Source organism: Canis lupus, chromosome 5 (assembly GCF_003254725.2).
Source record: "Canis lupus dingo isolate Sandy chromosome 5, ASM325472v2, whole genome shotgun sequence".
Lineage (NCBI taxonomy): Eukaryota > Metazoa > Chordata > Mammalia > Carnivora > Canidae > Canis > Canis lupus.
In genome coordinates, this window is record NC_064247.1 from 80335997 (window position 1) to 80361667 (window position 25671).

Here is a 25671-nt window from a genome sequence, read left to right on the forward strand (position 1 = left end):
CTTCTGATGGCAGGAAATGGGGACCCCCTCCCCATCTCATTTGGTCACCCATTATTGACTTTCTCTTTGGAGGGTAGCTTGAAAACAAACTCTGAGAACCCCTCAGTTCTACAGTGGTGTTGCCATTGCTGGGGATGGAGGAGTCAGTGGAGGAGGGAGAGGGGAAATAAAGGCACTAAATATCATTTTTGTACTGGTACATACAGCATGTTTAGGCTTCATAAATTTGAATCAGATTGAGAACTTCATATTCTAACTTTCTTACTAGGGCAGAAATCAGATTCTCAGCTCCCACACTTCAGGTAGAAAGTCATTGACTTGCAAATACACAGTTCCATTTGTTCTTTCTGGCATAGCACTTTCACAGATTGGATTGGGCTGATGCTAACAGGGTGGCACTTGTAAACCTGAGCTTGGACAAATGAGTCAACTCTGTTTAGCCAATACAATCTAGTAAAATCAGACTTCACAAACACCAGCATTCTAGGGCTCATGCCAAGGAGTGGGTTTTTTTGTTTGTTTGTTTGTTTTGTTTTGTTTTTAGATTTTACTTATTTTGAGATGGAGAGAACACAAATCAGGGGCAGAGGGAGAAGTAGAACCATTGCTGAGCAGGGAGCCCAGTGCAGGGCTTGATCCCAGGACCCTGGGATCACAACCCAAGCCAAAGGCTGATGCCTAACTGACTGAGCCACCCAGGTACCAAGAGTGGGTTCTTCCTTTTTTTTTTTAAGATTTTATTTTTTTATTCATGAGAGACAGAGAGAGAGAGAGAGAGGCAGAGACACAGGCAGAGGGAGAAGCAGGCTCCGTGCAGGGAGCCCGATGCAGGACTCGATCCCTGGTCTCCAGGATCAGGCCCTGGGCCAAAGGCGGTGCTAAACCGCTGAGCCACCTGGGCTGCCCCAAGGAGTGGGTTCTTAACAATTTTGTTAAGGAATCCTTGTCAGGAGGGTGGGGGCCAAGACTAGGAATAAAAACCAAGTTCAAGTGAGTAACAGTTTGGAGAGGTAGGGCCAGGGCAAAATCTCGTGCACATTGAGTGACTGATGCCCAAATAAATGGAGAGCTGATGATTCCTCTTATGACTCCTAAGAAACCATCTCCACTCCTCTGTGTGACTCAGAGTATAATAAAGCTCAGTTTGATCCAATGATTAAGTTCCTATCAGTGAAAGTCAGTGGTGGAACTAGAAACAAAACTAGGTTTTTAAGAGTTTGGATTGCCCTAAATCTGCTGCACCAGAAGAGACTGATGAGACATGACAACCAACTGGCACTTGTGGTACTGGATAGGATCCTGCGCCAGAAAGGAAAAGGAGACGCTGCTGGGACAACTGGCACCAGGTAAATGTGGTCTGTGGTTTGGGTGGTGGTGGTGGTGGAGATAGTGGTGTGCCGGTGTTGACTACCTGGTGGGAAGGGTGGAACGGTGGCAATGCAGGAGAGTCTTGTTGTGTTTGGGAGGTACACACTGAGGATTTAAGTGAGATAGATAGAGCATAATGTCAGAGGAAGGCAAGAGAGGATACCAGAACAAATGTAAAATGCTAACAACTGGGAAATCAGAGTGAAGAGGGTGTAGGAGATCCTTGTACTGCTCTTGAAATTTTCCTGTAGGTTTGAAAACATTTTAACATAAAAAGAAAAGAAAAAATACAAGTCTAAAAGCATTTTTTTATTTACAGTATAAAGGTTACAAAGGTATATGTATTTATATATATAATACCCTTAAGTTACAAATTGTCATTGTAATGTACAATGCTATATGTTGATGTGCAACTCAAGGGGAAGTGTTGTCTATGCATTTATATTTATAGAGTACACATAAAGCTTTTTTTTTTAATTATTAAGAACACAAATACTGCCCTGTTTTATGCCATAAGTTTTGATTTGGTAGTCTGGTGATACCAGAGGATTTGATAACTAAATTTAAACAACACTTAAAAAGAAGTCTTGTTTAAATAACAAGGTTCTAAAAAGAAGAAAAACCAGAATGTCACATACTTTTAATTCTTTTGTAGAAGTATTATTCTAGCTTTCTAAAACCTAATACTTGTTGTGTGGAACAAAATACATACAAGGGAGTATAATCAGAATTTGCACAGATTAGCCAATATAGGCCTTCATAGGTAGTGGTTTGCCACATTATCTTCTAGAAGACCTTGGGTCTGGTACCAAAAGGGAAACAAATTCTTTGGGCACCAAGGTCTTACCATGCTGAACACATCCAACAGACTGTAAACATAATACTGGAGTCTTAAGCTGGGAAAAAAATACAAAAGTAAAATTGATTCTTGTAATAAGGATAGACTTGCCACAGGTGTGAAGAATATCATGGAGACTGATGATTGTGCCAAACCCAAAACTTAGTTGAAATTACTTCCTCTTCCCCATATTCTAGTAATTCACAAAACAGAAGTGGAACATGGGACAGACACCCTCTAGAACAGGACTAAGACAGGAGAAAAGCACTTCTGCCGACCTAGGAGGAGCAGACACTTACACGACAATACTTATGTGCTGGTTCCAATAACATAATCATTAGCACCTGATTGTCAAAGGGTAGGTGTAAAGGCCAACACATCATAGGCATGACCTAATTTGTGCTGCACTACTCCAGGACGCTTGAAAACAAAGGGGAGTGAGCCCATGAGACTCTGTTCCCTGTGCGATTCCAATCACAGGTGACTGAGGTACTTTCTGGGTATGACGAAGGAAGCTGCCTTAAAAGCTGACCCTGGTCAAAAATGGAAGAAGGTATGGTGGATGGAAGGGGACTGTCACTGTATGAAAATTATGGAAAAATTCAATTAGCCTCTCTTGTTTCCTTTAGGTGTCCTTTTTATTGAGTTTGAGTGTCAATGTGTTCTAGAATAAGTGAAATTTTGCTAGGTTTAAAATATCTGCATTTTGACACATCATTACAAATATTCCTTTTACCATGTATAAGGACTTTTCAGCCAATGAGGTGTAAAGGATTAAGTGTGGAAGTGCATGGATCAGCACAACTTGTAAATATACACTCAGCTTTGCTATTTATAGTTAAAAGGAGCAGTTTTTTTTTTTTTTTTGAGCAGTTTTTAAAAAAGATTTTCCTGTTGATCTATTTTGGGAACAGAGCTTAAGTTTTGTTATTGGTGTGATTTATTCCTAGGGATATTCTACATGTTTCCTTCCAAACTAAAGTCTAATTATTTTTTCTTTAAGATTTTTATTTTTAGGTAATCTGTAGACCCAATGTGAGGCTCAAACTCACAACCCTGAGACTGAGTCACCTGCTCCGCCAACTGAGCCAGTCAGGCACCCCACTAAAGTCTAATTTTGCATTAAGAAAATTAAGCATAATAAAAAGAATGACCTACTTAAATGTACTTGGAGTTCTTTCACATTAGCATGAACCAAAGACTGAGCATCATTTTAAACATTTTCCAGTTAGCCACAGGAGAACTACAGATGTATTTTGGTAAAGGTATTAAGTGCTTAATTATTTAACGGCTGCTTGATTGATATATGGCATGGTGTAACTGAGAAATAATGGATTATGTGCTACTTGAGGGCAGGAACTTTCTTCTGGACCCTTGGGAGTGCCTAATAAATGCTTATTAGATGAAACAATACTTGAATTAGTATGTCATTCATTAGCCTTGCAGTTTCAGAATTCCTCCAGGCCCCCAAAGAACCTTTTTCTGTATTCCTGAGAGACTTCTCTATCACTTTGGAAGAGGTGATAGAGCACTCAAGTTCCAAGGGTATAAAATGTGACTAGGATAAAGAGGGACTCAGAAACTAAAATAAAGCGTGTCAACAGCATGGAGGTAGGATAACAAGAGGACTGAGTAAAGGTACTAGAAATCTACCAGAGTAGCTAATCTAACAATACAATAAAGTATCATTTCTCTATTAATAGCTTTTTGGTTTCAACCAATCTATTTTGGAGCAATTCAAGGATTACAGTTCAGATGGTAGATTTTTGTTGAATATAATCAAACCTTCATTAGAGAACAAGGAGTCATTTGCAAATGGCATTATTTATGAATCACATCAAATGCAGAATCACTTTTAAAACTTAAATGTGCTTTGGTTCAGTCACCTGAAGTGGGAAGAAGAAGAGGTGGCAGGAGATTAAGCTCAAGTTTATCAGTTTTGAAACAAAAGAAGAAATCTTATAAAAGTATTTTGTTAATACATAACAACTGTTCTTTCAGTTGGTAGTTTAGCTAGTATCAAAAAAAGACAACAGATGTACAGGTGTGCTCTATGAACCTATTTTTGGTACTTTATTTTAACTAAAAATTCTATGCTTTGATAGAATTTGCCAGATTTTTCTTTAAAGAGAAATGGTTTCAAATCTGCCACTAAGTAGTCTATTTCTAGCATAAATTTCACTTATCATTACATGATAGGAGTAGCTATGTTGCTCAAAAACACATAATCCTGATATATAACATAATTATTTTATAACTGTCTGTTATCACACATTTATTGTCTATATACCCAGCACAGGGAAGGAGACAGTTTTAAAAAAGGCGGCAGGGGAGAGACTGCTACTGTCAATCTTTGAAGACGCTATGTAGAAAGTCAAAAGAATTCTAGATTACCAAGCAATCTTGAGAAACAGAACAGTAGCAAATGGCAGATTCCTCTGCTTTCATCTTCAAGAGGGAAAAAAAAGCCACAATAACAAATTTAACTGAAAGAGATTTTCAAACTCAAGACAGAATATAATATAATACTACCTGGTACATTATAGACCTGATGGAGATATACATACAAAAAGAATGAATATGATTATGGTCAAATTCAACTTAAAGTTTAAGCAAAGTCCCAAATTTAAAGAAGTCTCTTTTCCTTATTTGATCTGACCAGAGCAATCTGCTTTGAGACCAAAGAGATCTGGCATTTTACTTCTTCATTAGCAATCGAAAAAAGATGACCTTTGGCTTTCTAACCAGCCATTCATTCATGGTGTCAATGGTGGATGGCAGTGACAATGAAATGTATGCTGGATATTTGGATAATTTCAATATTATGTACAATCAATAGCTTATAACCAGTGAAAATAATAAGAACAAAGTTCAGCGTAAATGTCCAAGATAAGACACAAAAAAGCAGAGAAAGTGCTTAAGTCTACAGGTCTTCCCTGAAAGCTTCAAAAATGTTTAACTTTTAAGTAGGTAGGGCTTTTAATAGAATTTGCATAGCAGCTTACAATATAATTTGCATTTAAAAATATGGAGATTCTTCTATGTTTTTGAAAACATACAAATATATCCACATGCATATAAATTAAACAAGAAGACCTGGAGGTTCTCACAAAATTAAAAAAAAAATCCATCACAACCTTTTCTCAAAAGTGGTCACACTTCTGTCCATCAAAATCATTTACAATGAAAACTTTTTCTGGGAGAAACATAATCTTGTCCAGATTCCACACAGCTAAATTTAAAAAAAAGAATAAATTTTGGTTTATTAGCTAAGTGCATTTAATCAGCTGAAAAAAGCTTTGTTGCCATTCTACTTAGGAAGATAAATTAGGAAAATAATCAGAGACAACTTTAATCATTTGTTGGTTAGATTTTTCCACTTATAAAAATATAAAAAATAAATAATTCAACCTCTCCTGCCATCTAATAATGTTCCACAATAAAGTTGTGAGGGTACAGCTGATAAAAGCAGGCACTATCAGACTTTACCTAGCCTAAAAAGTGCTAAAACATGGCTTTAAAATAGATGAATGACATTTAATGTAATATTTTTGATTGCTTGTGCATGTTCCAATATTTAACCTGAAACTGTCTACTAGATAGGTGAGTTTACAGTTATAACTATCTAATAAATACTGTATAAACATACATTAAAGTATTTCTTCATATAAGATCTTAGAAACTAATTTTCAGATAAGGTTTGTTTGATAACTTCAGGAAAGGGCTTACCTTTTTCAGAAAAGAAATAACTGAGCCTTTTCTTTCTTTCTTTTTTTGGAGAGCAAAATGAGAAATTTAGGGAGTGAGGAAGAATTTTCACATGCCAATTGGCTACTGGTAGACACATCTGTGTGGAATATGGAGAAGATGTCTAAGCCCCAGGTCTGGGGTTAGTTGAGAGCACAGGAAGCGGGTCCATTGGGATGAGGTGGACACTACTCTGCAGTTTCCATTCTACACATGGAAGCCCACAACATTCCCAACAATATTCCCAATTCAAAATGAAAAAGAAATGACAAGTTAAGCTGTTCTATAAAATATGTGAAATACCAAAAATGCCCATTTTTAGTTACCATTTGAAAATATTTTGCCATATTTTGGCATCTTAATACAAAATACCTATTTATCTAGGCTGTCCCATTCATAAAAAGCACTTCATTTGTGGTTTGAAAATTCCACAAACACACTTAACTGAAGAACAACCTGGTCATCCATGATGATGATTGGAAAGCTGCTGATGTTAAAAAAGCAGCTTAAGGGCTCTTGCTGTCAGGGGTGCTAGTGGTCAAAGGAAACCTCCCACATATTTTTATTTCACATTAAGACTCCAAAGATTAAAAAACAAAACAAAACAAAAAAAACCCTATGGACCTTGGTGTTATATGTGACAGTTCAAGCTTGAACAAAATGAGTCAAAATGGCTCACACGCCTTACCTTCTCCTGCTCACATCTTCATCACATCTTTTTTAGAGACCTTTTTCATAGAATTTATGAGCACCAGGGCTTAGAAGTTCCCCCTGAAAATATTCTCAGTGGCTTAGCCTTTCACACCACCACCAACAACAAAAAACCCCAAACAAATGGCTTTGCTGCAGTCTGTGGCTGCATGTGCAACTTTTCAGGTTAATAATGCTTTCATGGCAAAGAGTGTCTAAGCTCCCTTATCTGAGGGTATTATGTGTTGAAATTCTGCTTCCAGAAATCATAGCTGGACCTTCAAGATTCTATTTTTTTGTTCCCTTGCAAATTTACTTCACATGGAACCAAACATAGGTTTATAAATCCCTAAAAGATAAAGTTCTTGAAAGACATACTCTAGATTTCAATTTCCAGTTTTAGGTGGATCAAATAACATTTCTAGAACTGTAGCTGGGGGAAGAACAGTTCTCTCTCCCTGGCCTCTACATGTGGTTAATCTCATGTACAAGGAGGACTGACCGACAGGCAGAGGGGAGACAATGGGGTTACATTGTCTAATTCACTAACTCTCTCCTCATGAATCTGCTCTTTAAGATGTTCCACCTAGGTCAGTCTGGACTCACACCAAATAGCTCATGTTTTGCATTTATGGTTGTGGGTTTTTCCTATTTGGAGTGCTACCCTCTCCTCCACTCTCCAGAATGCTCACATCTTCTTTATGGCACTCCTGGTAAATCTCGTGAGAACTGTTCCTAGACTTTCCTTCAGAGAACATCCAAGTCAATATAACCTTTTCTTTCAGATCTGGGGGCTGTGGTAATCTTGACATCTTATACAGCTATTATACTATTTTAAATGTTTTCAGATATATACCTCCCTCATTATCAGGAAAAACAAGCTGAGCGTGATTCTTTAATACTACAAAATCAGCAATCTTACTGGTACTAAGTCCTAATGATGACATCTGGCAATGCTTAGCAAAACCCAGGAAACTGTTCCATGGTCTCGTCACCCTGCCCACTGCAGAATGCATTACTATGCCAACATCACTGAGTTAGCAGCTGCCTGTCCATGCCACTCTGCTGCCACAAAGGGAGAGGACCAGGGCCAGGATCCTGCATGGGCTCACAAAGCCCAAAACAGCTCAATATGATGTTTGTGCTGAAGAGCTGGCTTTACAGGCAGAGCCTACTCTTTAAGCTAGTGGGCTCTCCAGGATTTATCTTCCTCAATGAGATCTGCCCACTAGAAAAGACACTACTAAGGAAATTCATCTCAAAGTCTATTCTTCAAAACTAAGATGGATGATCTCCCTGGAATGGCAGTGATATCCAGTTATTCAAATAGTGACTAATAAAGCTCCACTAACCCTAACCAAAGGCACATTTGGTAAGCAATAAAAAATGGCTTAGGCTAAAATGAGGATTTTCTTTTAAAAGAAATCTTATCATCCCCTGGCTCCTACCAAAGATAAATCAGAAAAATCTAAAGCAAGCAAACCTCTTCTTTCAGATCAGTGGTTTCCAACTTGGTCACCACTAGAAAGGGAGTGGAAGGCAACACTAATAAAATTTCACAAATTTTAAGTCCTAATGTTAGCACTGATGAGTGACAAAGCTTGTGGTGTGTTGGAAAGGTGATGATGACCAGGGTGAGATGCATGAGAGCCAAGACAGATGGGAGAATGCTTTGGTGTGCAATTCGAGGACTTCGAAAGGTGGAAGGATTAAGTGACAGTAGCCTTTGACAGAATGTACAGCCTATTTGGAATGGCCAAGAAGCACAGGCGGCTGTCAACTAGCATGTGGGAAGAGATGGTTGAACTAAGCCAGACACCAAGGCTAAGCTTGAAACAAATCCTGCAAGAAGAAACAAAAACAACTCATGGATATTTGATTATGTCCCCCAAAAAACCCCACAACGAACCATCCTTCTTCACAGGGGAAATAAACCTAGTGACTTAGAAACCACATTGGGAAACGAGGCAATAAATCAACAGCTTCAGTTTGGAGCTTATTAGAGTCCTAGAATTTCTGGCAAAGGTAGCTTGTGAAAGGCAGGCTCTTCTTTAAACACGGTTACTGTTCAGCAGTGATCTGCAGGTTCTTGTCAAGGCACTGTGCTGGAGGAGAGAGCAAAGAGCTTGCTTTTTGTGCTTTTTGTGTTTTTTTTTTTTTTTTTTTTTTTGAGGTGGAAATACTTCTTGTGACATTCAAGACTCTTTTCTGATTTTTTGCTGCTCATACGAGCAGTCCCATGCGAGTGACTTTGGCTGACAAGAATGTGTGCAACACAAATACGATGGGCTTCGGACAAGAGTGCAGGTCCATGGTCTGTGGAGAAAGCACATGAATTATCACTACCACACACAGAAGCTTTCATAAACAGAAACAAAATAAACACATTTGGATGAGATATTCTACATTTTTAAAAGATTTTATTTATTTATTCATGAGACACACACACACACAGAGATAGGCAGAGACATAGGCAGAGGGAGAAGCAGGCTCCACACAGGGAGTCTGACGTGGGACTCGATCCCAGAACCCCAGGATCAGGCCCTGGGCCGAAGGCGGCACCAAACCGCTGAGCCACCTAGGCTGCCCCAATCAATAAAATCTTTAAAAGAAAAAAAAAAGGAATGATTTCCTAGCGTGGGTAAAAGAAAAACACACGTGTACACACAAACCCGAAACCAGAATCCAATACATCTTGAAATCTGAAGAACAATCTCCTGACTCCAGATGGACTATCAATCCATAATTTTCTATATAGAAGGTAAGAAACAATGAGAAAGAAAGATAATACCTATTAAACATACTTTTCAGAAACACCCTTACCAGTTCTCCCTCAGGACCACCAAAATCCAGGTACAGATTTCTGATGCCATCATCAGCAGACATTTTCAGCCTTTCAAAGGGGTAGCGGTACAATATGCTGCTGGAACCTCCATTTTCCTTGGAGATGGTGAACCCATTTTCATAGTGGACAGTCAATCTTACCTCTTGGCCATTTAGTGTGCAGCCTGTTGAAGACAAGGAAAATCCATCATTGATAAAGTTACTACTTTAGTTATCAAGTGGAAAAGGATGCTTCTGACTTAAAGGAAAAAGAATCTTTACTTGAGAATATGTGATACCTACCTGATTTAGAACTCCTTAAAGTAAGTTTTGTTTTGGTTGCTTGGATCAACATCTTGATTGAGGCGAGAAAAAAAGTATCTTTTTCTATGACACCTGATCTGATTCAGTTTGATTCAGTGAGTATCTATTAAACATTGGGCCTGGCAGTAGACCGTGTGTGCAGAAGTAACAGGCACGGTCCCTGCTCTCAAGGACTTCATAAATGAATAGGCATAAACATGAAATTCCTAACTGTATTAGGTAGAATGTATAGAACATGACTAAAACACTAGAACGAATAAGGCCAAAATCAAGGAAAAGTTTCCTGGAGGAGTTGGGACTTCAGACAAGCCCTAAAGAATAGGTCAGACTGGATAGGCAATACAGAAAGGTTTTCAGTGAGCAAGAAGAAAAAAAAACAAACGAGAAAAGGCAGAGATGCCTTTTAGGGGTAGTAACATGGTTTGGTTGGTATTGGTGAAGAGGATGAAGATAATGTTCATTATTGAAGGTAGTGGCTATAGTTAGCCAATGTCAGTCCTGTCAAAGATAAAATTCAAAGGATTGATCTGAATTGATAGGGGAAAAAAAACTTTAATCAAGACGACACATGCCTTCTGTCAAGATTGGTGAAGTTTCTGTTTCAATAACATGTGAGCAGTTTTGTTAGTATCGGAGCTACAAGTATAAGGTCCTCTGAGACCTGGAAATTAACTCAGCCCTTGGAAAGATGAACTTCAATAAAGGATCAGAGTCACACTATGCTCGGTCACAAAAAGTAGCTTCCAAATAAGTGAGTCCTCCTACCCAGACCAATCAGGGTATTCTTTTACTCCACTTGCAAAAACATTCAATTAGTTAAGACAGATCTGTGTTTAAAAATAAGGAATAAGAAAGAAGAACAGACAAATATTGGCAGTGTCCCTTCTCAGCACAACTTAAAGAAGAGGATTTTGGACAAAAGACTTCGAATATTAGTTATCCTCAGGAAAAAAAACCTCAGGGGCGAAACATGGATAAAACTACTTGTAGAAAGTAATTCAATGCAATGATCTCCGAATAAATAGCTAAGGGTTTGGAGGAAGAACAGATTCTAATCAAAGCAACCAGGATACAGTTTTCATGAGAATTTTATTCTATCAACATCCCTGAAGCCTTGGCATAGTCTAGGATAGTGAAATCTGATTAGAAGAGAGGGGTCAGTTCTAGTCCAGAAAAGAAAAGCTCAAAGAACAAGGATCTGTTCTTGACGCACTGGCTAGAGAAGGCGCCACGCAGGTGGGTGAGTATTTCTGCCTCCAGGTGTGTCGCTAGTGGGGCCAGATCAGGTGACTGCAACTAGCAAAGCCAAGTCATTAACAGCATAAAAAGAAGTTTCCTAAAGGTTCTGTTTAGGATTGTTTCCCCCCATGAGGGAAGGAAAGGAAAGCAAATGTAGTGTCTGCATGTTCTTTTTTTTTTTTTTTTTTTTTAAATTTTATTTATTTATGATTGTCACAGAGAGAGAGAGAGAGAGGGGCAGAGACACAGGCAGAGGGAGAAGCAGGCTCCATGCACCGGGAGCCCGATGTGGGATTCGATCCTGGGTCTCCAGGATCGCGCCCTAGGCCAAAGGCAGGCGCCAAACCGCTGCGCCACCTAGGGATCCCCGTCTGCATGTTACTTAAGAAAAAACTGGGGCACCTGGGTGGCTCAGTTGGTTAAGTGTCTGCTTTCAGCCCAGGTCATGATCCCAGGGTCCTGAGATCAAGCCCCACAGACTCGATCTCAAATTTTGAAAAAGAAAAACAGAATATTGTTTATGATCATTTCAAATTTGAAAGGAAGGACGTTACACCGAATATGTTTGGGTTTAGAAGTGAGTTTGTTTTAATTTAAAATTATAATTAATACCAGATAATTTTGAAAATATAAATTGGTCATAACAATACTGTGCCTAATAGTTCTTAGTTTAGTGGTTTCTCCCTAAATGGTAGGTAAACATAGTGAAGCAATGGTGATTAAGTACCTGGCACCTCTCATCCTCAGATGGTGTCAGGAGTAGTGCACTAAAGAGCAAAAAGCCTCTGACTGATTTAACAAATATGTGAGTGTGTGTGTGAGTGCCTGGAGGGCAGGCAGCTGTGATAAGTGGCCCTACTCTGATGGGACAGGATCTAGGACTTAGTGAAGCTTTGAGCTGTTCCCAGTGGCTTATTACAACCATCCTGATTCAACTAAAATCCTTTTATGGGCTGTAAATCCACTATGCAACTCAATTTATAGGTAAGTCAGTAAAAAAGGTAATGTGCTGATTTTGCTTAACAGAGCTGTTGTCAGAAATATAAAAAGACACAACAGCAGCATTCAAGAACAATCACAGAACATCAAATACTAAAGTTTAAGAAACAGAAAAAATACCACAGTTTTTGAGGTAATCAAGGGAGGAAGAGAAACATCTAGTGCCCAGCAATGGGGGCTTTGTGTTCCTTTTGGAGGGTACAATGTGGGTTTATGGTGTTAAGAGCTCAAGTTAGGGGAAGCGACTTCATAAGCCTAGACCCAGAATAATTAGAAAACTACATGAAGACTTAACAGTCTAGTAAAGTTGTGAATTATGTGTTAGTTTGCTGGTTTGTTTGTCCATTAAATCATTTATTGCTATTTTTTAAATTCTTTGCTTTCATAGGGCAGTAAGGATGACAGATTGGTCATCACAAACTACACTGGAGAAATCATTGTGGGTTTTTTTTTTTTTTTTTAAGATTTATTTATTTTAGAGAAAGAGTCGGTGGAGGGACATAGGGAAAGGAAGACAAAGAATGTCAAGCAGACTCCCTGTTGAGCTCAGAGCCCAAATTGGGGCTCAGTCTCAACATCCTGGGATCATGACTTGAGCTGAAACCAAGAGTCAGATGCTCAACCAAGTGAGCCACGCCAGCACCCCAAGAAGTCATTGTTTAGAGCACTTATTATGTGCCAGATACATAGCTACATGTTATATTATGTGTTAGGTGCTGTGAGATACAGAGCTAAATAACAGATACATCTTATTCAGACTAGTGAGAGAGAAAGAAAAGGAAATATGAATACGGAAGAATGAACTAAGTCCTATACTAGGGAGATGGACAAGACACTGGGAAGATAGAGGAAGGGGGTAGACTAACTGGGAAACTGAAAAAACGCTTAATTGGAGGCACTAATTTGCTGGGGCTTAAGTAACAATGACAAGCATAACAGTGGACACTTTGTTGAGTGAATACTATACACCAGAATTAGTTAATTGTGACATTTTAACTCCTCTAAAAATCTCAAACTTTCAGGGTTTTTTTTTTTTTTTAAGATTTTATTTTATTTATTCACGAGAGACACACAGAGACGGAAAGAGAGGCAAAGACACAGGCAGAGGGAGAAGCAGGCTCCATGCAGGGAGCCTGACATGGGACTCGATCCCAGGACCCCGGGATCACACCCTGAGCTGAAGGCAGATGCTCAACCATTGAGCCACCCAGGCATCCCAAACTTTCAGGGTTTTTGGAAAATTTTATTACCAAGTAATACGTTCAACAGATTCAAATTTAGAAAATTTGGAATTTTGGAAACTGAAAATTTCAGTTTCAAATTTTTGAAAATTTTATTACCAAGTAATACGTTCAACAGATACTCTCATCAATTCTCTACGTTCATCTCAACCCTGAGACCTACTTCATCACCCACCCACAACCTGGAATAGGGGTCAGGGACAAGGTAGTGATCAGGGATGGGGTGAGAGATGGTATGGGGAAGGCTATGCGCACACTAACCACCTAAAACAAGGAATCTCCAGTTTACCACATGTACTCTCATCCATGCTCAATCATTCTGAACCAAGTTCTCTGAGGAGAATCTCTCTGTATCATTAATAACGCCCATTAGAAAATTCTCTGACTTCACATTTAAGGTTCGATCATTACACTCAATTTTTTTTTTTAAGAGAGAAAGAATGGGTCCATGCAGGGGGGAGGGGCAGAAGGAGGAGGAGAGAGAGAATCTTTTTTTCTTTTTTTTTGCAGAGAGATAGAGAATCTTAAGCAGACTCTGCACCCAGCATGGAACCCATCACGGAGCTCAATCTCACAACCCTGATATCATGACCTGAGCTGAAATCAAGAGTGAGCTGCAGGGACACCTGGGTGGCTCAGCGGTTGAGTATCTGCCTTCAGCCCAGGGTATGATTCTGGAGTCTCAGGATCGAGTCCCTCAGTGGGCTCCCTGCATGGAGCCTGCTTCTCCCTCTGCCTGTGTCTCTGCCTCTCTCTCTCTCTCTCTCTCTCTCTGTGTCTCTCATGAATAAGTAAATAAAATCTTAAAAAAAAAAAAAAAAGAGTCAGCTGCTCAGGGTGCCTGGGTGGCTTAGTTAAGTGTCTGCCTTTGGCTCAGGTCATGATTCCAGGGTCCTAGGATTGAGCCCTATGTTGGACTCCCTGATCAAAGGCATGTTTGCTTCTCCCCCTCCTCTGCCATTCCTAACTTGTGCGCTCTTTCTCTCTCAAATGATTAAAACCTTAAAAATAAAAGTCAGGCAAGCAACCAACTGAGCCACCCAGGAGCCCTTCAACATTTCCCTTTAAACTAGATCTCTCCCATTAACATTTTAAATGTTCAAACCTCTCATTATTAGAAGAAATGCCATTACTCAACCCCTCACCTTTCTTCTCTCTTTTAAAAGATTTTATTTTTGGGATCCCTGGGTGGCGCAGCGGTTTAGCACCTGCCCTTGGCCCAAGGCGCGATCCTGGAGACCCGGGATTGAATCCCACATCGGGCTCCCTGCATAGAGCCTGCTTCTCCCTCTGCCTGTGTCTCTGCCTCTCTCTCTCTCTCTCTCTGTGTGTGACTATCATGAATAAATAAATAAAATCTTAAAAAATATTTTATTTTTAAGTACTCTCTATATGCAGTGTGGGTTCAGACTTACAACCCCAAGATCAGGAGTCCCATGCTCTATCAACTGAGCCTGTCAGGAGCCTCTCTCTTTCTTTTTAAAGGAGCTGTTTTTTGGGATGCCTGGGTGGCTCAGCGGTTGAAAGTCTGCCTTCAGTTCAGGACGTGATCCAGGAGTCCCCAGGCTTGAGTCCCACATGGGGCTCCCCGTGGGGAGCCTACTTCTCCCTCTGCCTCTCTCTGTTTTTCATGAATAAGTAAATAAGATCTTAACAAAAAAAAAGGAGCTGTTTTTTTAATTTTATTTTATTTATTTATTCATGAGAGACAGAGAGAGAGAGACACAGGCAGAGGGAGAAGCAGGCTCCATGCAGGAGCCTGACGTGGGACTCAATCCCTGGTCTCCAGGATCACACCCTGGGCTGAAGGCAGCATTAAACTGCTGAGCCACCCGGGCTGCCCAAAAGGAGCTGTTTTTAATGAGTTTATCCATGTTTCACTTCCCATTCAATCCTCAGCCCTCTTGCAGTCTGCCACTGCCCTCATGAAGCATCTTTCCCCCAAGGACACCAATAATCATCTCCATGTTGCTGAATCCAACCAGTTCTTGTCTTGATATTTTTAAGTACTCACTGTCAGATGTATACCCAGTTTCTATTTCTCCATTCTTCTTTTACAGTCAAACCCCAATTTTAATCAGGTTTCTACTCTTTCCTCATGTGTTTCAAAGAAGGGTGATTTCAAATTCAAGGGTAGATAGATCGCCCCTGAGCCAATCAGAGCTTGGCTTTCCCCTGGTGACTATTGTTGGTTCAAAGTAGAGACATGAGCCAAACTGGCTCAATCGGATTAAAAAGAAATACAACTGGGAAGGGAAAACCACCTCTCACCTTTTATTCTTGCTCTTTCTTTTATGTAGATACTATACTTCTTTAATGTTTAATCTAGTTTTAAAGGGGATTTTCTGTTAAATTAAGCCTAAACGATCCTCACTGATACATTTAACCCTGCTGGCCATTTCTTTCCTTCATCCTATGGTTTCCCTGATGCTTATGGTCCCCACCCACCTAGTTTTCCTTCTAGCACTCTGGCTACTACCTCACAATCTGCTAAGTGGGAGAGATGCTGGCTTTTTCAAACTATGGGATATTGCTGAGTACAATGACATACATTAAAGATAACTTTCTAAGCAGTTTTCCAATAGTAAAAAATTTAATAAGGCAAAGAGGAGAAAAGGTTCATTAATAAATTTATTGTGTTACATCAAGATGAATACTGGTAAATACATCCTATGGTTTCTACTTTGTCTTTTTATTTTATTTCATTTTTTAATTTTTAATTTTTTTTACTGTGTGTCTTTTTAAATGAAAGACTACTGGAGATTGCCAGTGTATCATGAAGGACAAAGACCCTAATGTCAAATCCTGTTTCTGCTGCTCTGGGGTCAGTTACTTGGTATGAGGCCCTGGAAGGTTCCAGTATTTCCAGCAAAACTCTTCCTTCAGTAGCTGCAGGACTGTGCCACCTTGGGCTCTTCTAAGTCTTCCAGAAAAAAAACAGAAGGGAATGGGCTTTGTAAGTTCAATATGGCCTGATTGCCCAGGACTCTCTCAGAGAAAGGCTGGAGCAAAATTCTCTGTTACTGCACATGAAAAATGCCAGTCTATCAAGTAGAATCAATGGGCTGATCACGCCCAGGGTTACAAAGAATATGGCACTATGTTCCTTTGTTTTACCTATTTGATCAAAGGCATGAAGTAGGTCTTATTTATTTTTTTCTCTTATTACATACAAAGCACAGCACTTCGTAAGTAATAAAATACTCAATAAGTATTTGTTGATTTAATGAATCGAGAGAAACTGATACTGTATATATCCTCCAAGAGTTTAATCTGGACATAAGAATGAGTCACTTAGAGGGGGAAAATCAGGGGCTGAAGGCACTGATTTTGGATTCAGAAAAGATCCAATTCAAGCCTTCACCACATTAACCCCAGTTCTTTCATCTTAAAAATGGAGGTAATAAAACTTGCATTAGAAATGTGTGTGTTGGGCAGCCTGGTGGCTCGGCAGTTTAGTGCTGCCGTCAGCTCAGGGTGTGAGCCTGGAGACCTGGGATCGAGTCTCACGTTGGCTCCCTTGCATGGAGCCTGCTTCTCCCTCTGCCTATGTCTCCGCCTCTCTCTCTGTGTCTCTCATGATTAAATAAATAAAATCTAAAAAAAAAAAAAAAAAAAAAAAGAAGTGTGTGTGTGTTAGGGTCAGAGGAAACAGGAATTCCACTTATGACTTATAACAACTCTGAGAAGTACTTATTCTTTCTGCTTCTGTCCTTCTTACTTAAAAGGCAGGGCTTATGCCTACCGTAACTTTTTCTTTTTTTTTTTTTTTTTAAGATTTTATTTACTTATTCATGAGAGACACACAGAGACAGGCAGAGACATAGGCAGAAGGAGAAGCAGGCTCCCCAGGGGGAGCCCAATGTGGGACTTGATCCCCGGACCAGGATCATGCCCTGAACCAAAGGCAGATGCTCAACTACAGAGCCACCCAGGTGTTCCTACTGTACCTATTTTAGTATAGCCAGTTAAAGTACAAAGTATACACTCAATCCATATTTGGCCAGTAGATGAATAAAAATTCAAGACAATTTTACAAAATTGACAACACTGTAAAAGCAAACTCTCTCATCATATACGCTAATACTAAAAATACTTTAAATGCTCATTTTTTTCTCCTCTTGCGGATCTTCTACATATTTACTAATGCAACTCTTCCTGTATCTACTACTACTTCTTAGTCTTTATGACACCAAAATTACAGAAATGCAGAGTATCTTCATAAAGTTCTTGTTTGATTTAAAAATTGTAATAGTTAAAAAAAATTGTAATAGTTTGAGTAATTGGTATAATAAAATTAGCCTTTAAAAGCATACTTAGGGGGCAGCCGCAGTGGCTCAGCAGTTTAGCGCCACCTTCAGCCCGGGGCCTGATCCTGGAGACCCAGGATCATGCATGGAGCCTGCTTCTCCCTCTGCCCGTGTCTCTGCCTTTCTCTCTCTCTGTGTGTGTGTGTCTCTCATGAATAAATAAATAAAATCTTTCAAAAAAAAATTCTGAATTTTTTTTAAAAATTAAAATAAATAAATAAATAAATAATAAAAGCATACTTAGGGACGCCTAGGTGGCTCAGCGGTGGAGCGTCTGCCTTTGGCTCAGGGTGTGATCCTGGGGTCTTGGGATTGAGTCTTGCATAAGGCTCCCTGTGAGGAGCCTGATTCTCCCTCTGCCTATGTCTCTGCTTCTGTCTGTCTCTCATGAATAAATAAATAAAATGTCTAAAAAATAATTAAGTAAAAGCATACTTAAAGTTCAAACAATTATATACATATATGTATTTTCATATTTTGAATTCCTGTGACAAATGGAAAATGGTTGTATATACCTGAGGGAATTAAATGCATTCTCTGCCTAGTGATCTTGAGGTTCATATTTGCCAAAAGGAAAAAGTCCTTGTGTATCAGAAGGATCATTGATCAATTCTACTGTAATCTTTTTTTTTTTTTAAAGATTTATTTAGGGATCCCTGGGTGGCGCAGCGGTTTAGCGCCTGCCTTTGGCCCAGGGCACGATCCTGAAGACCCGGGATCAAATCCCACGTCGGGCTCCCGGTGCATGGAGCCTGCTTCTCCCTCTGCCTGTGTCTCTGCCTCTCTCTCTCTGTGTGTGTGACTATCATAAATAAATAAAAAAATTAAAAAAAACTTTAAAAATTAAAAAAAAAAATAAAGATTTATTTATTTATTCATGAGACACAGACTGAGAGAGAGAGGCAGAGACACAGGCAGAGGGAGAAGCAGGCTCCCCACAGGGAGCCCAATGCAGAACTTGATCCCGGATCCTAGGATCACAACCTGAGCCAAAGGCAGGCACCCAACCATTGAGCCACCTAGGTGTCCCAATTCTACCGTAATCTAATAAAGGTTTAGATCTAAATGAACATTATGAAGTTCATATACTACATTCACTAGCAAAATCCTATAGGTAGTCACTGAAATTTTCCTAAATGAGTAAACTGTACAAAAAAAGAAACAAATGAGTAAACCATAATTAAAACACACAAGAGACAGAGAAACAGGGCTTAACTGATTTTTTCTTGTCAACTTCCTGACATTCTTTAGGCCATGGATATCTGAACATGTAGTATAATGTGCAATAGTTATAGTTTAAATAAACCTCTCTGAATTTCCCAACAATTTAACACAAAGCAGTAACATGCATCTGAAGGATAACTTGCTTATTGAATGTGTGTATGCATGCAAATGTGGATATGCACAGTAAGCATACACATATTAAGACATGATAGATTAGGTGCATGCATGCACATACATACAAACACATTTTAAAGGAATTCTGGTTCTCGTCACAGCAGTTTACCTTTGGCCAGTTTAATACATGTGGCACAGTTCTTTTTTTTTTTTTTTCCTTTTTTTTTTAAAAGATTTTATTTATTTATTCATGAGAGACACACAGAGAGAGAAAGAGAGAGAGGCAGAGACACAGGCAGAGGGAGAAGCAGGCTCCACACAGCAGGGAGCCTGATGTGGGACTCGATCCCAGGACTCCAGGATCACGCCTGGGCTGAAGGCAGGCACTAAACCTCTGAGCCACCCAGAGATCTCCATGTGGCGCAGTTCTAAATACAAAGTAAGTGATTAGTAAGTACACCAGTTGACCTAAATTGCGGAAATGCAAGTATTACCAAGGCAATATTAAGACAGTGTACATGTATTTGTAAATGAGAATAAAGAAGTTTGGAGCACCTGGGTGGCTTAGTCAGTTAAATATCTGCTATCAGATCAGGTCATGATCCCAGGTCCTGGGATCAAGCCCATGTTGGAGTCCCTGCTCAGCAGGTTGCCTGCTTCTCCCTCTCCTTCTACTCACTACCCCCTGCTCATTCTCTCACTCTCAAATAAACAAATAAATAAATAAATAAATAAAGTCTTAAAAAAATTAAAAAGTTCATACCTGCCATAAAATGTGTTTCTTTTGTGTTTTATTTTTTTTCTTTTGTCTGTTTTAAAGTATAAGGACCCAACCAATACTTATTCTCTTTTTCCTCAGGCCATCTGTATTGAAACAACTTGAGCCAGGGACTGGACAGATTTTTGTTTCTTGCCAGAAGTTTAGCTGCCAGACACCAAAGAAACATGAAACTAAAAAACATTAAAAATCCAAGTTTCATTCTTTGTTTTGGGAAACATATCTCTGGATTTTTTTTAAAGACTTTATTTATTTATTTGGGAGACAGAACAAGCTGGGAGAGGGGCAGAGGGCAAGAGAGAAGCAGACTCCCCACTGAGCAGGGAGCCCCACGTGGGGCCGATCCTAGGATCCTGAGATCATGACCTGACCCAAAGGCAGATGCCCAACAGACTAAGCCACTCAGGTGCCCCTCTCTCTGGATTCTTAAAGAAGATATGGTGATCCCAGATGCCTATAAAGGGCTGAGTGTTTTGGACTCCCCAAAGGAACACAGACCATTTTAGACCTTCACATTGAGGACACAACCCAGAAAGCACATTCTATGGCCAAGACAAAAACCAGAGCCCTAAAATGTGGTGACCAACCACTCCATAGAGAAAATGGGCAAGAGACACACAAGTGAGAAAGACAGTGTGGTTATGGTGGCTTTGGTCAAAATCCAAGGTGGGGTCTTACTAGCCATTAGTGTCACTGCTTGAATCATCATTGTGGTTGTAAGGAAAATATCAAGCAAGTACTGAAGAGTTGAAGAATTATGTCATTTTGACAACATTTAAAAAATTATCCTTCTGCCAGTGTTAGAAGATGACCCATAGAAATGCTGTCTATGCAGTTCTAAAGCCATAGAGATCCCTCACTTTCCAAAAGCAATGGAAAGAAAGATAAATTACAAAACATTCTTCCCTTGAAAGAATTTTCTTGAAAATTGAATTTCCCTTGAAAATTTTCTCTTTTTATAAAATTCTATGAAATTGTGTTTTTATTTTTTATTTTTATTTTTTTATGATAGTCACAGAGAGAGAGAGAGAGAGAGAGAGAGGGAGAGACACAGACAGAGGGAGAAGCAGGCTCCATGCACTGGGAACCTGACGTGGGATTCGATCCCGGGTCTCCAGGATCGCGCCCTGGGCCAAAGGCAGGCGCTAAACCGCTGCGCCACCCAGGGATCCTGAAATTGTGTTTTTTAAAACAGGAGAAAATTAAGTAAACTAACTTGGAACCAAGATAATCAAATTAATTCAAACTAGAAACTCTGCATCTCCATGTTGACTATTTTTTGTTCTTGCTAAAATGGAAAGCAGGTACGCCCAGGTGACTCAGCGGTTTATTTTTTTTAAAGATTTTATTTATTTATTAGCGAGAGACACACAGAGAGAGACAGAGGCAGAGACACAGCCAGATGGAGAAGGAGAAGCGGGCTCCACGCAGGGAGCCCGATGTGGGACTCGACCCAGTGACTCAGGATCACGCCCTGGGCCAAAGGCAGACGCCCAACTACTGAACTACCCAGGCATCCCGACTCGGTGGTTTAGCGCCTGCCTTTGGCCCAGGGATGATCCTGGGGACCGGGGATCAAGTCCCAGGTCAGGTTCCCTCCATGGAGCCTGCTTCTCCCTCTGCCTGTGTCTCTGCTCCTCTCTCTATCTCTCATGAATGAATGAATGAATGAATGAATGAATGAATGAATGAATAAATAAATAAATAAATAAATAAATAAATAAATAAATAAGTATTTTGTTTAATGGAAAGCAATCCGGAAATATCTATACATACATACAGGTACATACACACAAATACATACAAAGGAAACCACATAGACTAGCCACAAGAGGGCGCTGCAACAATGAAAAGACAACCAGGCTTCTTTCCTTTAGATGCTTATTTCAGTGAGTACTGGGCACACATTTTCAAACTTCTGAAGACAAACTCCTACTCAAAATTCCTTATTTTTCTATAGCCAGAAGCCTTGCCAGACGCCCATATTTTAAGGGTGTCAATCCATATCTTAGTCTCCAAATCTTCTGAACTGGAGGGTTAGTGCATCTAGTACTTAAGTAAATGAGACCTTACATTATCACATACAGATTAAAACGATGAATAGCACAACTGCCATGTTGTACACACGGTGTTATGAAGGAGCCATATACAAGGCTTAGGAAAACTTTACTACTGAAACATAAAAAAACAGGTTTCTTCCCACCATGATATAATTTTAAGCTGCCATATTTTAGAATATTTTTGAGTCTGGCCCATATGATAAATGTTTTTATGGGTTTTTTAAAAAGATTTATTTACTTATTTATTTGAGAGAGAGAGTGAGCACAAGCAAGAGGGGCAGAGGGAGAGGTTGAGAGATAATCCCAAACAGGCTCCATACCCAGCGTGGAGTCCAACGCAGGGCTCAATGTCACAACCCTAAGATCATGACCTGAACCGAAATCAAGAATTGGAGGCTCAATCAACTAAGCCACCCAGGCACACTTGGTTTTTACTTTAAAACAAAGTATAGGGATCCCTGGGTGGCGCAGCGGTTTAGCGCCTGCCTTTGGCCCAGGGCGCGATCCTGGAGACCCAGGATCGAATCCCACGTTGGGCTCCCGGTGCGTGGAGCCTGCTTCTCCCTCTGCCTATGTCTCTGCCTCTCTCTCTCTCTCTCTATGTGACTATCATAAGTAAATAAAAATTAAAAAAAATAAAGCTGTTTAAAATAAAATAAAATAAAAGTATAACAAAAAATAAAAATAAATAAAAAATAAAAGTATAATAATTCCATTTAATTACTATTAGAAATCGTATGTGAGGATCTATACCTAGAGAGACTTCCTTAATTAGTTCAGCAGCAGCATGGCAACCCTGAACAAGTATCCTGGTCCAGGTTGATAGATCCCGATGTGTCTCCACCCTGAAGAGATGCATCTCAATGCCCTGCCGAGAGCCTGTCCTGGTAGCAAATGTAAGGTCAGATCCAAGTGAGGGTGATCGACATCCAGAGCCAGAATGAACCAACCTAGGACCACAAACAAGCAAAGATCAAAAGTAATTAATGTACTAGTAGAGGAAAGTGTCATTAATTTATACCGATCAATAAGCTGAAAGTTATAAAAACTACCTGCAGTTTTTGGAAAAGTACATTTCAAAACAATATTATAGTCTTTTTAAAAAATTTTTATTTATTTATGATAGTCACACACGGAGAGAGAGAGAGAGAGGCAGAGACATAAGCAGATGGAGAAGCAGGCTCCACGCACCGGGAGCCCGACGTGGGATTCGATCCTGGGTCTCCAGGATTGCGCCCTGGGCCAAAGGCAGGCACCAAACCACTGCGCCAACCAGGGATCCCAATATTATAGTCTTTGAAGTAGATACCATTCTGTTTTCCCATAAAGTGACCCCTCATGCCACAGGCAGAACACTGGGCTGGATGAGCTAAGGCCCAATTTTCCACTGACTTTTTTATGCTCTGAAAAGGCTATGCATATCAAAAAGAGGTTCAACCTGGATTAGGAAGTGGTAAGCCCTCACACACGAACAGCCTCCCCTGTTATCAACATCATTCAGTACATGGTACTTCTTTTTTCTACCAAGAATGAACCTACACTGACACATCATAAGCACTCAAAGTCCATAGTTTACTTTAGGGGTCACTCTTGGTGGTGTACCTTCTAGAGGTTTGGACAAAGGTGTAATGACATATATCCATCATTATAATATACAGAGTATTTTCAATGCCCTAAAAACTCTCTTTGCTCTGCTTATTCATTTCCTCTCTCCTCCTGGCAACCACTTATCTGTATACCTTTTACTTCCTTTTCTTAACTTATTATATTAGCAAGGATTATATTAGCAAGGACATCCTTGCCTTGGGATGGATGGGAAAGCTTTGTGTTTCTCACTATTAAGCATGATGTTAGGGGCACTAAGGTGGCTCAGTGGTTGAACATCTGCTTTTGGCTCGGGTCATGATGCAGGGGTTGCGATTGAGTCCTGAATTGGGGTCCTCACGGGGAACCTGCTCCTCTCTCTGCCAAGGTCTCTGCCTTTCTCTGTATGTCTCTCGTATAAATAAATAAATAAAATCTTAAAAAAAAAAGTCATGATGTTAGCAATAGATTTTTTTTGTAGATAAGCCTTTTTCTTTTTTCTTTTTTTTTTTTTCTTTTTATTTATTTATGATAGTCACACACAGAGAGAGAGAGAGGCAGAGACATAGGCAGAGGAAAAGCAGGCTTCATACACTGGGAGCCTGACGTGGGATTCGATCCCGGGTCTCCAGGATCGCGCCCTGGGCCAAAGGCAGGCGCTAAACTGCTGTGCCACCCAGGGGTCCCCTTTTTCTTTTTTTTAAAGATTTTATTTATTTATTCATGAGAGACACAGAGAGAGAGAGAGGCAGAGATACAGATAGAGGGAGAAGCAGGCTCCTCACAGGAAGCCTGATAGGGAACTCAATCCCGGGACTAGGATTATGCCCTGGGCCAAAGGGAGACACTCAACCACTGAGCCACCCAGGTGTCCCTGTAGATAGTCTTTATCAAGTAGAGAATGTTCCCCTCTATTCCTAGTTTACTTTTTTATCATGAATGGGTGTTAGATTTTGTCAAATGCCTTTTCTGTATCTCTTGATACATTCATTCATATGACTTTTCTTGTTTAGCTTGTTGATATGATGGATTACATTAATTGATTGTCTTTGCCTTTCTCTCTGTGCATTTCTCATGAATAAATAAATAAAATCTTTAAAAACTAAAATAAAATAAATTAAAAATCCCTTTAACTAACAGTGAAAAACTTCCCACAAAGAAAATCTCAAGCCCAGATGGCTTTGTTGGTGAGTTCTACCAAATATTAAAAAAAAAAAAAAAAAAAGCTAAATCTTCATAAAGTCTTCAAAAAAGCAGAAAAAGTGGGAACATCTTCAAACTCATTTTATGAGGCCAGTAATATCCCAATACCAAAACCAAAGACATCTCACAAAAATACAGACCAATATCAGTTATGAATTTAAGACACAAAACTCCTCATCAAAATACTAGCAAACTGAATCTAGTATGACCAAAGAAGATTTATCCTAAAAGTGCAAGATTGAACATCCCAAAATCAATATGGTAATACATCATATAAACAGGTAAAGGACAAACTCACATGATCATAATATTAGACGTGGAAAAAGCATTCAACAAATCCCATACCCTTTCATGAGGAAAACACTCCACATATCTTCAACCTGATAATAGGCATCTATGAAAAACCCATAGCTAACACCATACTTAATGAAAAAGACAAGGATGTCTGTTTATGCCACTTATATTCAACATCATAGTGGATATTTTAGCCAGAGCAATTAGGCCAGAAAATGAAATAAAAGGCACCCAGAAAAGAACGTAGTACAACTACCTCTTATTTGAAGATGACATGATCTTGTACATAGAAAGTCCTAAGGAATCCACTAAAAACCAATTAGATTAAAAAACGAGTTGAGCAAGAAAGCAGATCAAGATATAAAAATCAATGTATTGAGGGGATCCCTGGGTGGCTCAGCAGTTTAGCGCCTGCTTTCGGCCCAGGGCATGATCTTGGAGTCCCGGGATCGAGTCCCTCATGGGCTCCCTTCATGGAACCTGCTTCTCCCTCTGCCTGTGTCTCTGCCTCTATCTCATTCTTTGTATCTCTCGTGAATAAATAAAATCTTTAAAAAAAATCAATGTATTGGGCACCTAGGTAGCTCAGCTGGTTAAGTGTCCGACTCTAGATTTCAGCTCAGGTCATGATCTCAGGGTTGTGAGATGGAGCTCTGCTTTGGGCTCCATGCTGGGCATGAAGTCTGTTTAAGATTCTCTCTCATCCTCTTCCTCTGCTCCTCTGCCCCACTCTCTATCTCTCTCTCTAAAAACAAAACAAAACAAACAAACAAAAAAACCCTCAAGGTTTTGTATTGCATACAATTGTATACAATTGATTGTATACAGTAGGAGT

General features: G+C 39.7%; 1 protein-coding gene across 2 annotated transcripts in view; it reads right to left on the reverse strand.

Annotated features, from left to right (window-relative positions):
* Nucleotides 1-1656: 1656 nt before the first annotated feature.
* Nucleotides 1657-25671, reverse strand: part of SNTB2 (syntrophin beta 2) — a 115647-nt gene continuing 91632 nt past the window's right edge. Inside the window, exons 5-7 of one of the 2 annotated variants that reach the window (XM_025426663.3) lie at nt 22509-22705; nt 9467-9651; nt 1657-8959 (exon numbers count right to left, since the gene is read on the reverse strand). In XM_025426663.3, coding sequence (XP_025282448.1) covers nt 8867-8959; nt 9467-9651; nt 22509-22705 — 475 coding nt within the window. In that variant the 3' untranslated portion in view covers nt 1657-8866. Of the gene's footprint in view, nt 8960-9466; nt 9652-15908; nt 16193-22508; nt 22706-25671 lie in introns of those variants that run through there. The other variant, XM_025426665.3, reaches the window with a different exon arrangement.